Here is an 18,050-nt window from a genome sequence, read left to right on the forward strand (position 1 = left end):
AGCCCTTCTTGTCAAACTTTTTATGGGCATTCTCTAACTTTGAAATTTAGCCTTCAGTTATGTTTTGAAAACTCAAGTTTACCTTATGTAATAAAATATAAGCACAAAGTATATTTTTTACATAAAAATGTAGGGCTCATTTGGCTAGTAAGTAAGATATTAATGCATACTCTACCTACCTTCTTTAACAAAACATTTTAGTTAGCATAAGGAAGTCTATGGGATAATACCTGAACTCATGCCATTTCATAAAACTGAACTGGCATCTTCAAGTGAAAATATTCACAGGAGAACAACTCCAAATAAAAGAATTTCTTTAACCTATTTTCTTTTCACTCAGGATTATAAAATATAATTTTTCTCAAGTGCAATTCATTTAAAAAAGATAACACAAAATTCTAACAGCACCAACTTTTCACTTTATGGGGAAAATTTTTTTTCACTGACCATCAAATAATTTCCAATTACCTTTTTCTCCTTTGTACTTGATTGCATCATAGTACATCTGCAGTAATTCATCAAAATCAGTTTTTTCTCCTCTCTGCGGTTCTACAATGACTGTCTTCACCAACTCCAGATTATGCCATACACCAGTGGAGAGCCAACGTTCTTTTAACTTTTCTAGTAACTGGAAAGGGGAAAGAAAAAAAATGGTTTTTTTGTGTGTGTCCAACTGAACTTACATTTATTTGTTGAAAGACAATGTGACTACAATGGCAAGAGTATTAACCTTTCTGTGTTTGACTCCATAGAAAGAGGAAAACAATTATATGTCATAGAGTTGTTACTGGGTAAATTCATTAACCGATATAGAAAGCTCTGAATGATGTCTGGCACACAGTAAGAGCTCCACAGATGTTAGCTGTTGTGGCTGCTGTTACCATTACTATTACTACTAACATTACTGCTGCTACTGCTACTACTTCTCTCATTGCTATCTTAGGGATTTCAAAAGCAGGAAAAAATTACTTCTGTCAAAATTCATAAATTTTAAGTTATCTCTAAATCTAAGGTGAAGTTCTTGATATCTTTAACTAAAGATACTTTAAATGAAGATTCTTTAAGATCATTTTACCTAGCCCATAGGCAGCTATGCTGTTTTAAAATTTGATCATCATTAATAAACTGAATTGAGTAAATATATAAACAGAGACTCAGGTAGCCAACAAGTAGAAAATATAAAGGCACAAATGGAACATTTACAAAAATAAACATGCTAGATTACAAAAGGACTTTCAACAAATTTCAAAGAATCCTTATCAGATTAACCACATATTCTAACAACAATGCAATTTTAGGTTAAAAGTCAATTATATAAAGTTAGTGGGAAAAAACAAACATACAAGCCCGACACTAAAGACTGTATTCTGAAAGAGCATATGTGTTATATGTCAATTATATCTCAATAAAACTGGAAGAAAAAGAAAATAAATAACAACAAAAAAGAACATATGGTTTATAATTTACTTTATTTTTTTGGCTGCACCACACAGCATGCAGGATCTTAGTTCCTCAACAAGGGATCGAACCCGTGCCCCCTGCAGTGGAAGCACAAAGTCCTAACCACTGGACCGCCGGGGAATTCCCAAGAACATATGGTTTAGAGAGGAAAACAATAAAATTCATGACATCTTTAGATATGAATGACAAAAAGCACCCATAATTCAAAACATGTGGGATGCAGTAAAGGCAATACTTAGAAATATGCTATAACTTGAAATGTATTTTAAAAATTTAAAACTAATGGAATTAAGCATTCTTTTTAAGAAGCTAGAAAATTAAACAGAAAATGCAAAGAAAGCAGAAGTTAATAAACATAAGAGCTGAAATAAATTAAAAAAGACAAAAGTCAGTAGTAGAGATTATTATGATTTAAACTGAACTGCTTTACCTACTTGTTTTATGCAGAGTTCTACGCAATATGGACCAATTATTACAATACAGGCAAGCACCAAGAAATTACTCCAAATTCTCTAGAGAACAAAAACTAATTTTTATAAGATGGTTTATTTCCTCAGAATTTTTCCTAATCTATTTTCAGAAATAATCTTAATAAGATTATAAAACAAATTTAAAAAAAAAATCATTGCTATGGTCTGAATGTTGGTGGTCCTCCAAAATCTTTTTTTTTTTTTTGCGGTATGCGGGCCTCTCACTGTTGTGGCCTCTCCCGTTGCAGAGCACAGGCTCTGGATGCACAGGCTCAGCGGCCATGGCTCACGAGCCAAGCCGCTCCGCGGCATGTGGGATCTTCCCGGACCAGGGCACGAACCCGTGTCCCCTGCATCGGCAGGTGGACTCTCAACCACTGCGCCACCAGGGAAGCCCCAAAATCATTTTTTGAAATCCTAATCCCCAAAGATGAAGGTATTAGGAAGTGGGGTCTTTAAAGGTGATTAGGTCATGAGGGCGGAACTTTCACAAATGGGATTAGTACTCTTATAAAAAAGATCCCACAGAGCTCCCTTGCCCCTTCCACCACAGGAGGGCACAGCAAGAAGCCACTGGCTTCTGACAGGAAGAGGGCTCTCACCCAACCATGCTGGCACCCTAATCTCGGACTTCCAGCCTCCAGAGCTGTGAGAAATAAGTTTCCGTTGTTTACATGCTACCAAGTCTGTGGTATTTTGTTATAGCAGCCAGAACACACTAATCACTAAGAAAATCACTAATTGGTAAAATAGTTTGCTGCATATTATACATTGATCATGGTGTCCTGATCAATAAAAATAAAAATTCCCCATAACACCATGTTAACAGGTAAAAAAACATAGGGATATTATTAATTTAAAAATCTTCTTTGAGTGCCTCAACGTTGGCTATTAGAATTTCCTTTCTGAATATGCACTTTCTGAATCAAAGTTTCTCACCATGCAAATTCTTAGTCTGTTCTGGCTGTTGTAATTCAGTTAGAAGAGTGTAAAAATATCCCAAGGATGTAAAACCAGATGAAGTGTGTCATGAATTTGCATAATTGTTGATTCTTAGTAGAATGAAATTCAATGGTGGTATACCTTTTTCTGAAAACATAGATAATATTTCAACTCTTTTTCCTTGAGTCTGAGATAATAGCAATTTCAATGTTTTGAACATTCAAGATCTGGAGAAATACCTAACATTTTACTTAAGGAAGACCATTAAGTTGATGACTCCAAAATATATTCCATTTTAATAGACTAACATCTATTTAAGAAGGGAAACCTGAGAAATAAGAAAGAAACTGGTTCAATGCACGAAATTACCCCCAAAGAAATCCAGTAGGGAATTTTTCCCCATTATACAGAACAGAATCAGAATATCAAAGAGTTATACATGATTTAGAAAATGTCTAACTTTGTGTTCACAAAAGCTTAGAAAATTTTAAAGCAGGTATGATATATGCAATATTTCAAAATTTATTACAAAAAAGACATTTTATCCACTGATTTTGGATTCTAAGAACTTCAGAAATTTATGGACAATGAAAATGGTCACAGGTTTGTAAATAAATCGTGCGTATCACAATTTAAAATTACGATATGCACTATCAATCACTTCAGAAAACTTCCATAGCAAGTACAGATTAAACTGTCACATGTTACTGGATCTTTAAAAAATTTTACCTACAAAATAAAGCTGTTAAGCTTGTTGACATATCTGAAGGAACTTTTAGCTTTAAAGTTCTTTGATTCTATTAAATTTTAAAAACTGAATTGTCAGGGTATAATACTGACATATAAGATTACAATTTGGAGAACAGAAGACAACGAAAAGGAGGAAAGGTGGGCCACTCAAAAACAAACTACTTTTTTCTAGGTTTGCATTAGATCTGAAACTTTATTGTTAATGCAAATTTTATAACTTGGGCAAAATTTTTCCCCTACATAAATCATTCAAATTTGCTTTAATTTAAAAAGGAAAGACTATTTAAACTATCTAAACATAGCTAAGAAGTTATTAATTTGTTTCAAGAAAAAATTAATGCAATCTGACACCTATTACCCTTTCCAAAGGTATATTTAGAGCCAGATCCAGAGGTATATTTTGGGCAACTCTAGCAAAGCTGAGGCAGCAAGAGACAAAATATCGATCATGACTAGGAGAACTCTTACTCAGAAATCTGCTCTTCAGTTGTATCTATTTTTAATGTGTTGGTGAGAATATGGAGAAATTAGAACTCTCATACACTGTTGTAGGAATACAAGATGGTGAGGGTGCTTGGGAAAGGAGCCTAGCAGTTCTTCAAAAGGTTAAACATAGAGCTACCATATGACCCAGCAATTACACTCATAATCAAATATCCAAGAGAAATGAAAACATATGTCCACACAAAAACTTATATATGAGTGTTCACAGCAGCCTTATTCATAACATTTAAAAAGTAGAAAAATCCAAATATCTTTCCATTGATTAACAGATAAGTAAAACATGGTATATTCATACAATGTAATATTATTTGGCCATAAAAATGAATGAAGTACTGATGCATGCAATAACATGGATGAATCCTGAAAACAACATACTAAGTAAAAGACGCCAGACACAAAACACCACATATTGTATAATTCCATTTATATGAAAGTTCCAGAATAGGCAAATGCATAGGGACAAAAGTAAATCAGAGGTTGCCCAAGGCTGGGGAAAGGAGAAAATGTGGTGGAAGATAGGGGATTAAATGAGTATGGGGCTTCTTTTAAGAGTGATGAAAGGGGCTTCCCTGGTGGCGCAGTGGTTGAGAGTCTGCTTGCCGATGCAAGGGACACGGGTTCGTGCCCTGGTCCGGGAAGATCCCACATGCTACGGGGCAGCTGGGCCCGTGAGCCATGGCTGCTGAGCCTGCGTCCGGAGCCTGTGCTCCGCAAAGGGAGACGCCACAACAGCGAGAGGCCCGCATATCGCAAAAAAAAAAAAAAAAAAAAAAAAAGAGTGATGAAAATGTTCTAAAATTAGTGAACTTTGTAAATCTAATAAAAACCACTGAATTATACACTTTATATGAGTGAATTGTATGGTATGCAAATTATATCACAGTAAAGATATTTTATTAAAACAATGATAAACAGGATACAGAACTTCCAAACCACTAAAAAGGGAGGGGGGCAAAAAACCCAAGTCAATAGAATAAGATAAACAAGAGGGGAAAAGAGGTAAAAGAACGCACAAAATAAGATGGTAGAAAATAAGTCCAAATACGCCAAAGAATCAAAGCAAACATAAAGTTAAATCATTTATTAAAAATGAGACAATCAGATTGTTTGGAAGAAGGGAGGGAAGGAGGAAAGGAGAGTGGGAGAGAAAAAAAGAAAACCAGCTATATGTTGTTTATCAATAGAGACACTTAAAATTAAACAACAAAGAAACCTTGAAAATAAAGATATGGAAAAATATATACGAGGCGTATATTTATCAAAAGAAATCAGGTGTATCACTGTCATAAAAAAATAGACTTCAAAGTAAAAAGCTTTAAAAGAAACACGGATATATATTCCATACACATAAAAAGTGCATCAGGGCTTCCCTGGTGGCGCAGTGGTTGAGGGTCTGCCTGCCGATGCAGGGGACACGGGTTCGGGCCCCACTCCGGGAAGATCCCACATGCTGCAGAGCGGCTGGGCCCGTGAGCCATGGCCGCTGAGCCTGCGCGTCCGGAGCCTGTGCTCCGCAACGGGAGAGGCCACAACAGTGAGAGGCCCGCGTACCACGAAAAAAAATTTTAAAAAGTGCATCCACCAACAAGATATAGCACTCATGAATCTCTATGTACTTAAGACATAGTTTGAAAATATGGAAAGAAAAAACTGGCAAGAAATACAATGATAAACTGACCAACTCCCTAAATACTATAGAGGACTTCAACATACCTAAGATATCTACAAATGAATTAGATGAAATTAATATGAATATAGAAGATTTAAATTTATAAGAATCATCAACCTTACTCTAATATATATAGGAAACTTGGCGCTGAATGGAAAATAATAATTCTTTTACATGTGGAACAATATACATAAATTCACAAAGGACATATCAATAAATTTTAAAAATCTGGAATCATACAGATGCACTGGAAATAGATATTAACAGAAGGGTCATTCATACCAAAACAAATAAATTTATCTACATAGAAATCTGAAAAAACTCCCATAAAATTCTAGGTTGAAGAGGAAAACAAAATGGAAAAAAAATAACTTAGAAACACTGTAATTATTCTAGGTCTTTTGCTTTTCCATATGAAATTTAGAATCAGCTTGTCATTTTCTACAATATGTCAATAGCAGCATTATTTAAACAGCAGAACATAAAAACAAATAAGAAGACTAGAAAGGTCTTAAAAATATTTATTAAAGGTAATGTGTAAATTGTGCTACAGGAATACAATGGATTATAATAAGTTATAATAAGTTAGTTATAATACAATGGATTATAATAAGTTATGAAAATAAATGAACTTGTCATGGATTAAAAAAAGCAAAATGGTAAAAATTATATACAATATCATGCCATTTTTTTAAAAAAAGCAAAACTAAGTAACATATTGTTTAGCAATACATATGTATTGTGGAATACATGTGTATGTGGTAAAGCCACTTTAAAAAAATAATGAAAATTATAAACTTTAGGAAAGCATTCCCCAACCTTTTTGGCACCAGGGATCAGTTTCGTGGAAGACAATTTTTCCATGGACCTGGGGGGGTTGGGGGGGTGGGGGGGATGGTTTCAGGATGATTCAAGCACATTACATTTATTGTGCACTTTATTTCTATTACTATTAAATTGTAATATATAATGAAATAATTATACAACTCACTATAATGCAGAATCAATGGGAGCCCTGAGCTTGTTTTCCTGCAACTAGATGGTCCCATCTGGGGGCGATGGGGGACAGTGACATCTGAAGTGTGTTGCTTATGTTCATTCTACTCTGTAATCTAATTTTGGTTTCTGTCACTGTAGAAAACCCTGCTTCACAAAGATAGAATGTTGGAAATGGAAGCAGGCTTTTCAGTGCTTTTGTGGCAATCTCAGGATATTCTGCCTTGACTTTAATCCAGAATGTATGGAGATGTAAAGCTGTCTCAAACATACTCCTAAGGCCACTGTCATCTGCGATGTCAAGCAGCTGATTCTCTTCTAGCACAAAGTCCATTCACCTGGCTTATATCACAAATGGGTCACAGATCCATTCCTTCCCAGTTTGGGGGTCTTTTGTGGTTGGGAAATAATGCTCAAACTCTTTTGAAAGCTGAGATAGGTGGTTGGTCATGCACCAGCTGGGAGAAAGAAGGCCCTGGCTCAGTCTCTTTCAAAATCTCTGCTAATGTTTGAAACATATCAAAAATCCCAATGTTCACTCATCGCCCCCATAATTCCATTTTGCCTTGGATGCAGCCAGTTTATCTGCCAACTTGAAAACAGTTGTCGTTCTCCCCTGAAGTGACAGACTGAATTTGCTGAACAGGTTGAATATGTCACACAAGTAAGCAAATTTTGCGACCCATTCTGTGTCACTGAAACGTGCTGCCAGTGGTGACTGTTTTTCTAAAAGAAATCTCTGGAGTGGCTCTCGTAAATCAAAAACTCTGGCCAGTGATCTACCTTTAGAAAGCCATCTCACTTCTGTGTATAAGAGAAGACGTGTGTGCTCTGCGTCCATCTACTCACAGAGCTGCACGAACAGACGTGAGTTAAGGGAATGTACTTTAATGTGGCTGATAATTTTGATCACATCCTGCAAAACGTTGTTAAATTCAGGTGCCATTTTTTGGCTACCCAGCATTTCTCTATGGATGACACAGTGCGAAAACTCAAATTCAGAAGTGACCTCTTTGACCCGAGTAGTCAGAAAGCCGTCCAGTCACGGCAGCCACTCTGTCCGTGCATATACCAACACAAAATGGCCAATTCAGCTTCCCTGATATGTAATCATTCAAGGACTTGAATAGTTCTGCAGCTGTGGTGTTGGTTGGCAACAAAAGTGCACGTAACATATTCTCATGTACATCCTTCTGAAAAGTATATCACACAGAAACAAGCAATGTTGCCTTGCTGTCAGCATTGGTAGACTTGTCAACCTGGACTGCATACCAGGGTGATTCATTAATCTTAACTGTGCCTCAATATCCTCTGCTATTTCATCAATTTGTCCAGTTATGGTGCTAGCCGAAAGAGGAACACATGCCACCTTTTGAACAGCAGCCTCTCCTAAAAGTTCATGACAAATGTCCTTAGCAGCAGGCAGGATCAACTCTTCACCAATAGTAAGGGGCTTCTTAGCTTTAGCAATGCGGTTTGCCACTAAGAATGATGCTCTCAGTGCAGACATATTTGATGAAATGGTGGCCTTCAACAGTTGCTTCTGTTCGTGTTCACGTTTTTTTCTTTTGAAAAACTCCAAAGTCTTGTCTTTTAATTCAAGGTGCTTGGTCTCCAAGTGGCTAAGCAGTTTTGAAGTTTTCATGGCTTCGCTGGATAGCCTGTCACCACATATTATATACAAAGCGGGCTTGGAGAATGTGTATCACCTGTCGCAATGAACCCATAATTTAAGTTGGATTCTTGGTATTTTCTTTCAAATGCAGCTTTCTTTCTGTTGGCAGTCTTAGAGTATTCTGCTGTCTCATCATTGGGTCTTTCCCCCTTTTCAAAGAAGCTCTCCAGTGACGTTTGTTTTTTAGTCATTTTGGCTAGGGTTAGCTTGTGGGCTTACCAAAACTGTGACTGAGACAAGAGTGCAGCGCGGGAAAGAGTGATAAATGGAAGTGGTAAATAAAATAATGGGCAGGCCACGCATGGACTAAAGTAAGTGTCGGATTCTGACTTAAATGCAGATGCAGCTGTACAATTGAAGTACATCAACCAGATGTACTGTACAGTACAGATGTACTGTACAATGTACTGTACAATTGAAGTACATCAACTCACTTGTCACTATAAAGCCTGCCACCAGATGCAGCTTAATTGTCACTTGCCACTTACTGATAGGGTTCTGATATGAGTCTGCAAGCAACTGATTTATTATGGTCTCTGTGGAGTCAAACCTCTCTGCAAATGATGATCTGTATTTGCAGCCGCTCCGCAGCACTAGCATCTCTGCCTCAGCTCCACCTCAGGTCATCAGGCATTAAATTCTTATAAGGAGTGTGCAACCTAGATCCCTCGCATGCACAGTAGGGTTTGTGCTCCTATGAGAATCTAATGCCACCACTGGTCTGACAGCAGGCAGAGCTCAGGCAGTAATGTGAGCGATGGGGAGCAGCTGTAAATACAGGTGAAGCTTTGCTCACTTACCCACCACTCACCTCCTGCTGTGCGGCCTGGTTCCTAACAGGCCATGAACTGGTACCAGTCTGTGGCCTGGGGGTTGGGGACCCCTGCTTTAGGACAATTATTAATTCTGTGGGAGTGAACAAAGTGATGGGAATTTGAAGGAGCATCCAGATAACTTTAACAGTAATATATAGCTCTCAAGTGATAGTTTTGATGTTTTCATTTAATATAATTTATGATTCATATATAGATGATATATTATGTGATCTTATATAAATATGAAATATCTGTTTCTTATTAATGTTTTTAGTAATACCAAGACAGTGAGGATAGAGGATGAAGATAAGAAAACAAACAAAAACAACAACAAAAATATTAATCCCTACAATGTACCAGAAGCAACATCAGAAATCTAAGAATAAAGCAGAGAACAGGACAGAAAAAGTCCTTGCCTTCATGGCACTTACAGTGAGAGAATATTACATACCTAAAGATGCAGAATAAACATAGCCTAAAACTCCAAATTTTGTATGTAGTTAAAGCCCCAACTGCTCCTCTACGTGAATATTCATATGTCTGATAGCCTAATAAAATTCACCAGTTAGATATTTCAAAGGTACCTGAAATGTTTCATAAAAGACCAAATTTATACTATTCCAGTATTTTTTTTAATCAACAAAGGATATCACCATCCACTGAGTTGCTCTGAACAATGAATCATCCTTAACAATTCCCTCTCCCCCTCATCACCCATATTCAATCTATTACCAAGCCTTATTAATTTCTGTCTTCCAAATAACTCTCCATATCCAAAGCCACCAGTTCAATCTAAGCTATGATAATCTCCTGAAGGACTACTCTGATAGGTTCCTAACTGGATTTTCTGTTTCTTATCTATCACTCCTAGGTCTTTACATTTCAGCCAGAGCAATACTTTCTTTCTTTTTTTTTTTTTGTGGTATGCGGGCCTCTCACTGTCGTGGCCTCTCCCATTGCGGAGCACAGGCTCCGGACGCGCAGGCTCAGCGGCCATGGCTCACAGGCCCAGCCACTCCGCGGCACGTGGGATCTTCCCGGACCGGGGCACGAACCCGCGTCCCCTGCATCGGCAGGCGGACTCTCAACCACTGCACCACCAGGGAAGCCCTGAGAGCAATGTTTTCAAAATACAAATTCCACCACTTCATCTACTCACATCTCCACTTTAAAAATTCAATAAGGGGTAAGTCAACAGCTTCTTGCCTCCATGGAAACCCTGATTCAACAACAACACATGGACAAGTTACTGTTGTGAGAAATCCAGAAAACAGTTAAGAGGTTCCTACCTCCCAGATGAATATAAAACCAGCTGCATTGAAGATGGTAGGAAAATTTGTGGCATAACTTTTGTCTTTGTCCCCCCCACCCAGCTCAGCATGGTGCAACTGGGATACTTCCAATTCCCAGCTTCTCCCTAAGGGAGTTAAAAGGAGACTGAAACATGTCTAATGTGCAGACTTTTAGGGGGGCTACCCAGGGGACTGGTTTCTGTCTTGCCTGAATCTATGCACTAACAGGAAATGTTGCCAGGTTGGGAGCCGCTGAGTACAAAGGCAAAGGTTTAAACTAGCATGCACTCATTTGCCATAGTCTCTTCCCCTGGTTCAGCACTTAACTACTGTGATAAAATCCCCAACTCCCAGCTTCTCCCTGAGGATGGAAATTATTGGACCATATGTCCAATGTTCAGGCAGGGAGCTGCCTGAGGGACTGGTTTCTGTGCCACATATCTCACAATACTGACAAGGTACAGCATACTCTAGATGCCAAGGGGCCACTGAGAACAAAAGAGAGCTGAGCAGCTTGCTGCCACTCCAGAGGACTAGGAGAAAGAGGCCAGTACAGCTTGGCGGCCTCTACCTTGGATGGGGAGAAGAGAAGAGTGGAAAATGTGTAACATTCCACCTTTTCTTGGGGTGGGGTGGGGGTAGGGGGTTGTCCTGAGGGACTAGTTTCTGCTTGCTTAACTCAGAGAGCTGATGGGACCTGGCATATTCTAAAGGCCTGCAGAGAACAAAAGAGAACTGGGTGGCTTGCAGCAGTTCCAGAGAATCTGTAGTACCACAGACAAAAACCAGAGGGAACAAAAAATTACAAGCTCTTGGGAAAAAAAAAACTGGAATATCCTTCTAATCAGGAATCTACACACTCAAGTCAAGAGAAAGCACATCCACAGAAAAGGTTTGAGAGGCCTCCAGAACCTGCAGCTGAGTTAACTGGTGAAGATCTTTCCCTGTACAAAGCCAGTTCATAGAAAACTGGGAGAGGTGGCTGTTTTTCCAAATGTGTAGATACAAACCCAAAGTTATATGGAACATGAAGAAACAGGGGAAAATGGCCCAATCAAAGGAACAAAATAAATTCCAGGTATCAACCATAAAGAAATGGAGGTATATGAATTACGTGAAAAAGAATTTTAAATAACCATCATAAAGATGCTCAACAAGCTCAGGGAAATGATACATGAACAAAATGAGAATTTCAAAAAAAGAGACAAAACACAGAGCCAAACAAGAATTTTGGAGCTGAAGAATACAGTAACTGAAATAAAAAACTCACTAGAGGGGTTCAACAGCAGCATGGTCAATCAAAACAAAGAATCAGTGAATTCAAACAGGTCATTTAAATGATCCAGTCACACAAGTATAAAGAAAAGAGAATGAAGAAAGCCTGAAGGATTTATAGGACACCCTTAAGCAGACAAATATACACAAATGGCAGTCTCAGAAGGTGAAAAAAGTGAGAGAAAGGTACAAAGTTTATTTAATGAAATAGTAGCCAAAAACTTCCTAAAAAGGGTGGAGGGAGGGAATGGATATCCAGGTTCAAGAAGCCGACAGCGAAAAAGGTGAATCCAAAGAAGGTTACACTGAGACACATTATAAACAAACTGTCAAAAATCAAAGATGGAGAGAATTTTGAAAGGAGCAAGAGCAAAGCAAAAAAGGAGTGGGATGATATATTCAAAGTGCTGAAAGAGAAAAAAAAAGTCTACCTACCAAGAACACTACGTCCAGTAAAACTGCCCTTCAAAAATGAAGGAAAGGGCTTCCCTGGTGGCGCAGTGGTTGAGAGTCCGCCTGCCGATGCAGGGGACATGGGTTTGTGCCCCGGTCCGGGAAGATCCCACATGCCATGGAGCGGCTGGGCCTGTGAGCCATGGCCACTGAGCCTGTGCATCCGGAGCCTGTGCTCCACAACAGGAGAGGCCACAACAGTGAGAGGCCCACGTACGGCAAAAAAAAAAAATTTAAAAATAAAAGAAGGAAAGATGGGAGGGGGAGGAGTATAGAGGGGAAGGGAAGGGGACAGGTGGAGGAGGAGGAGGAGAAACACTTTCAGAGAATAACAAAAGCTGGGGGAGTTCACCACTACTAGAGCTGCCTTACCAGAAATGCTAAGGGGAGTCCCTCAGTTGAAATCAAAAGATGCTAGACAGTAACAAAAAGCCATAAAAAATGGACTTTAAGTCAAAAACTGTTAGAGACAAAGAATAATATTATATATTGAAAAAGTATCAATTCATGAAGATATAATAATTATAAACATAGAAATGCATAAGAACAGAGCCCCAAAATATATAAAACAAAAACTGACAGAATAGAGAGAAATATAGTTCTATAATAATAGTCGGAAACTTTAATATCCCAATGTCAATAATGGAAAAAACAACCAGACAGAAATTCAAGGAGGAAAAGAGGACTTGAAAAATACCATAAACTAATTAGACCTAACAGACATATATAGAATACTCCACCTAACAAAGCAGAATACACATTCTTCTCAAGTGTGTGTAGAACATCCTCTAGGATAGACCATAGGTTAGGCCACAATACAAGTCAAATTTTAAAAGGACTGAGTGGTTATTCTGACTATAATGAAATGAAATCAAAATCAATAACAAAGAAAACTGGAAAATTCACACATAAATGAAAATTAAACAACACACTCTTTTTTTAAATTGAAGTATAGTTGATTTACAATATTATACTGCTTTCAGGTGTACAGCATAGCAATTCAGTATTTTTTCAGATTATGTTCCATTATATTACAAGATAATGGCTATAATTCCCTGTGCTATACAATATAAACAACACACTCTTAAACAATCCCTGGATCAAACCAAATATCACAAGGAAAATTAGAAAATACCTTGACACATATGAAAACAAAAATACAAATATACCATAACTTAGAGATACAGTGAAACAGTGCTATGAAAGACATTTTAGCTGTAAATGCAAACATTAAAAAAAAGAAAGATCTCAAATACCTAACTGTACATTTTACAGTATAGCAAATTAAGCCAAAAACTAGCAGAAAGAAAAAAGGAAGAGCAGAGTAAATAAAATAGAGAATAGAAAAAATAGACAAATAAAAGTTACAAAACTGACCAATATTTAGCTAGACTGACTAAGGAAAAAAAGAAGACTCAAATTACTTAAACCACAAAAGAAAGTGGAGATATTACTAGCAACTTTACAGAAATAAAAAGGATTATAAGACAATACTATGAACAACTGTATGCCACCAAATTGGTTAATAATCTGGATGTAATGGATAAATTTCTATAAACACATAAGTCTAAAAAAAAACTGAATCATGAAGAAAACAGAAAATCTGAATAGACTTATAACAAGTAAGGAGACTGAATCAGTAATCGAAAACCTTCCAACAAAGAAAAGCCCTAGACCAGATGGCTTCACTGATGAATTCCATCAAATATTAAAGAACAGTTAATATCAATCCTTCTCACACTTTTTTTTTTTTTTTTTTTGCGGTACGAGGACCTCTCACTGTCGTGGCCTCTCCCGTTGCGGAGCACAGGCTCTGGACGCGCAGGCTCAGCGGCCATGGCTCACGGGCCCAGCTGCTCCGCGGTACGTGGGATCCTCCCGGAGTGGGGCACGAACCCGCGCCCCCTGCATCGGCAGGTGGACTCCCAACCAGTGTGCCACCAGGGAAGCCTCTTCTCACACTTTTTCAAAGAAATGAAAAGGAGGGAACATTTCCTAACTCATTCTAGAGGCCAGACTTACCCTGATACAAAAGGCAGACAAAGACATTCAGGCAAAGAAAACTACAGACCAGTATCCTTTATGAATATCACTGCAAAAATCTTCAACATATGGGAATTCCCTGGTGGCGCAGTGGTTAAGAATCTGCCTGCCCATGCAGGGGACATGGGTATGATCTCTGGTCCAGGAAGATCCCACATGCCGCAGAGCAACTAAGCCCGTGCGCCACAACTACTGAACCCCACGCGCCTAGAGCCTGTGCTCCGCAACAAGAGAAGCTACTGCAATAAGAAGCCTGCACACTGCAACGAAGAGTAGCCCCCGCTTGCTGCAACTAGAGAAAGCTTGCGAGCAGCAATGAAGACCCAATGCAGCCAAAAAATAAATAAATTTTAAAATATCTTCAACATATACTAGCAAACAAAATTCAGCAACATACCAAAAGTATTATATATCAGGACCAATTGGAATTTACTCCTGGAATTCAGGGGTTGTTCAACATATGAAAATCAATCAATGTAATACACTACATTAATAGAATGAAGAAAAAACCCCCACATGATCATCTCAATTGATGCAAAAAAATAATCTGACAAAATTCAGCACCCTCTCATGATTAAACACACACACACACACACACACACACACACACACACACACACACACACACACACTCAAACTAGGAATGGAAGGGAATTTCCTAAACATATTAAAGGTCGTATATGAAAAGCCCGCTTCAAACATCATACTCAGTGGTGAACAACTGAAAGCTTTTCCCCTAAAATAAAAGGTATTCAAATTGGAAAGGAAGAAGTAAACTACCTCTGTTCACAGATGACACGGGCTTATATCTAGAAAACACTAAAGAATCCACACATACACACACACACAAACTAAAACAAACAAAAAAATCACAGTTTTTAGAGCTAATAAATGAAATCAGTAAAGTTGCATGATACAAAATCAACATGCAAAAATTGGTTTCATTCCTATATACTAACAATGAACGACCATAAAAGGAAATTTCAGAAAAAAAATTCCATTCACAATATCATCAAAAAGAATAAAATACTTAGGAATAAATTTAACCAAGGGATAAAAGACTTGTATACTGAAAACTACGAAACTGTTGAAAGAAATTAAAGAAACATAAATAAATGGAAAGACATCCAGTGTTCATGAACTGGAACATTTAATATTGTTAATGTGACAATATTACCCAAAGCAATTTACAGATTCAGTGCAATCCTTACCAAAATAACAACTTTTTTTTTTTGCAGAATGAGAAAAACATATCTTAAAATTCATATGAAATCAAAAGGGATCCCAAATAGCCAAAACAATCTTGAAAGTAAAAGGACAAAGTTGAAGGACTAACATTTCCAAATTTCAAAACTTACTACAAAGATATAGCAATCAAACAGTGTGCTACTGGCATAAGGACAAACATACAGACCAAAGGAATAGAATAGGGAGCCCGGAAATAAACCTTCGAATATACAGTCAACTGATTTTCAACCAGGGTGCCAAGACCATTCAATGGGGGGGGAAAAAAGAGTCTTTTCAACAAATGATGCTGGGAAAACTGGCTAGCCACATACCAAAAAAAAAAAAAAAAAAAAATCAAGTTAACCCTTGCCTATACCATATATACATTAACTCAAAATTACCAAAGTATAAGACCTAAAAACTATAAAACTATTTGAAAAAAAAATAGGGCAAAATATTCAGGACACTGGATTTGACAATGATTTCTTGGATACAACACCAAAAGGCACAGGTAACAAAAGAAAAAATTGGACTTGATCAAAATTTAAAAATTTGTGTGCATCAAAACATACTACCAAGAAAGTGAAAAGGTAATCCACAGAATGGGAAAAATACCTGCAAGTCATTTACCTGTTAAGAGATTAATATCCAGAATACAGAAAGAATTCCTACAACTCAAAAACAAATAATCCAATTCAAAAATGGGCAAAGAACTTGAATAGACATTTCTCCAAAGAAGGTATACAGATGGCCAATAAGCACATGAAAAGATGCACAACTTCATTAATCATTAGGGAAATGCAAATCAAAACTACAATGAGATACCACCTCAAACTCATTAGGAAGGCTGCTATCAAAAAAACAGAAAATTAGTGTTGGAAAGGATGTGGAAAAATTGGAATATTCATACATTGCTGGTGAAAATGTAAAAAGGTATAGCTACTATGGAAAATAGTTTGTCAGTTCTTATAAACATAAAATTACAATATGATCCAGCAGCAATTTCCACTGCTAGGTATATCACCAAAAGAACTGAAGGCAGGGACTCAAACAGATAGTTGCACATCAATATTAATAGCATTATTCACAATAGCAAAGAGGTGGAAACAACGGAAGCATCCGTCAACAATGAATGGATAAACAAAGTAGTAAATACATATAATGAAATAATATTCAGCCATAAAAAGGAGTGAAATCCTGATACATGGTACAATGTGGATGAACCCTGAAAACATTATGGTAAATGAAATAAGCCAGACACAAAAGGACAAATGTAGTATGATTTCATTTTTATGAGGTACCTAGAATAGACAAATTCATAGAGAAAGTAAGTAGAATAGGAGTTGCTAGGGACAGTGGGGTGGGGGGTGGGGAACGACGAGGGGAGAATGAGGAGTTACTGTTTAGTGAATACAGAATTTCCGATTGGGATGATGAAAATGTTTTGGAAATGGATAGTAGTGATTGTTGTACAACATTGTAAATCTACTTAATGACACTGAATGGCTAAACAGCAAGTTTTATGTTATGTATATTTTACCACCATTTTGTAAATTGAAAAAATATAAACATGCCCACACATGCAAAGACAAATACTACACAGTAGTATAAATGAACAAATTAGTTAACAGTAGCATAAATGAATAAATTAGTTAACACATGTATCAACAAGGATGAACACTATCTATAGATGTTGAGTTAAAAAAGCAAGTTACAGGGCTTCCCTGGTGGCGCAGTGATTGAGAGTCTGCCTGCTGATGCAGGGGACACGGGTTCATGCCCTGGTCTGGGATGATCCCACATGCCGCGGAGCGGCTAGGCCCGTGAGCCATGGCCACTGAGCCTGCATGTCCGGAGCCTGTGCTCCGCAACGGGAGAGGCCACAGCAGTGACATTTGGTTATTCAGGTAACCAAAATATATTGCTCATATATATTTGGTCTTCATCCACCATTCCTGGCTCACAGCTCCCGCAATCCTTGGAATTTCCTAAGTGTTGAGAGTGATAAAGATGTCTTTTGTTATACTAATGCGGTGACTTTAGCAAAACAGTTTAGGATGGGGACTAGTTGTCAATGGAGCCAACCACCTGATTAGCGGGATGAAACTATCAGTCCCACCCTCTCTGTTGTTCAGAACCTTGCACTGTTTCTCTCTCCATCTGGCTATTGATTGATATTCTTTTATAATAAATTGGTAACCTAGTGAGTAAATGAGTTTTCCTGAGTTCTGTGAGCTGTTCCAGCAAATTTACTGAACCCAAGGAGTGGGTCGTGGGAACCTCTGGTTTACAGCCAGTCTGTCAGAAGTATAGGTAACAATCTGGGCTTGCAACTAGTGTCTGAAGTAGAGGGTGGTCTTGTGGGAATGAGCCCTTTACCTGTGGAATCTGATTCTATCTCTGGGTAGATAGTGTCAGAATTGAGTTGAATCTTGGACATCCTGCTGGCATCCAAGAATTGCTTGTTGGTGTAGGGAA

At 37.8% G+C, this 18,050-nt stretch overlaps 1 protein-coding gene across 1 annotated transcript in view; it reads right to left on the reverse strand.

Annotated features, from left to right (window-relative positions):
- The window catches only part of BRIP1 (BRCA1 interacting DNA helicase 1), a 207,443-nt gene that overhangs the window by 53,006 nt on the left and 136,387 nt on the right, over positions 1-18,050 (reverse strand). The window contains 1 exon segment of the mRNA XM_007464912.1: positions 469-628. Coding sequence (XP_007464974.1) covers positions 469-628 — 160 coding nt within the window.

This window comes from Lipotes vexillifer, unplaced genomic scaffold, assembly GCF_000442215.2.
Source record: "Lipotes vexillifer unplaced genomic scaffold, Lipotes_vexillifer_v1.1 scaffold788, whole genome shotgun sequence".
Classification (NCBI taxonomy): Eukaryota; Metazoa; Chordata; class Mammalia; order Artiodactyla; family Lipotidae; genus Lipotes; species Lipotes vexillifer.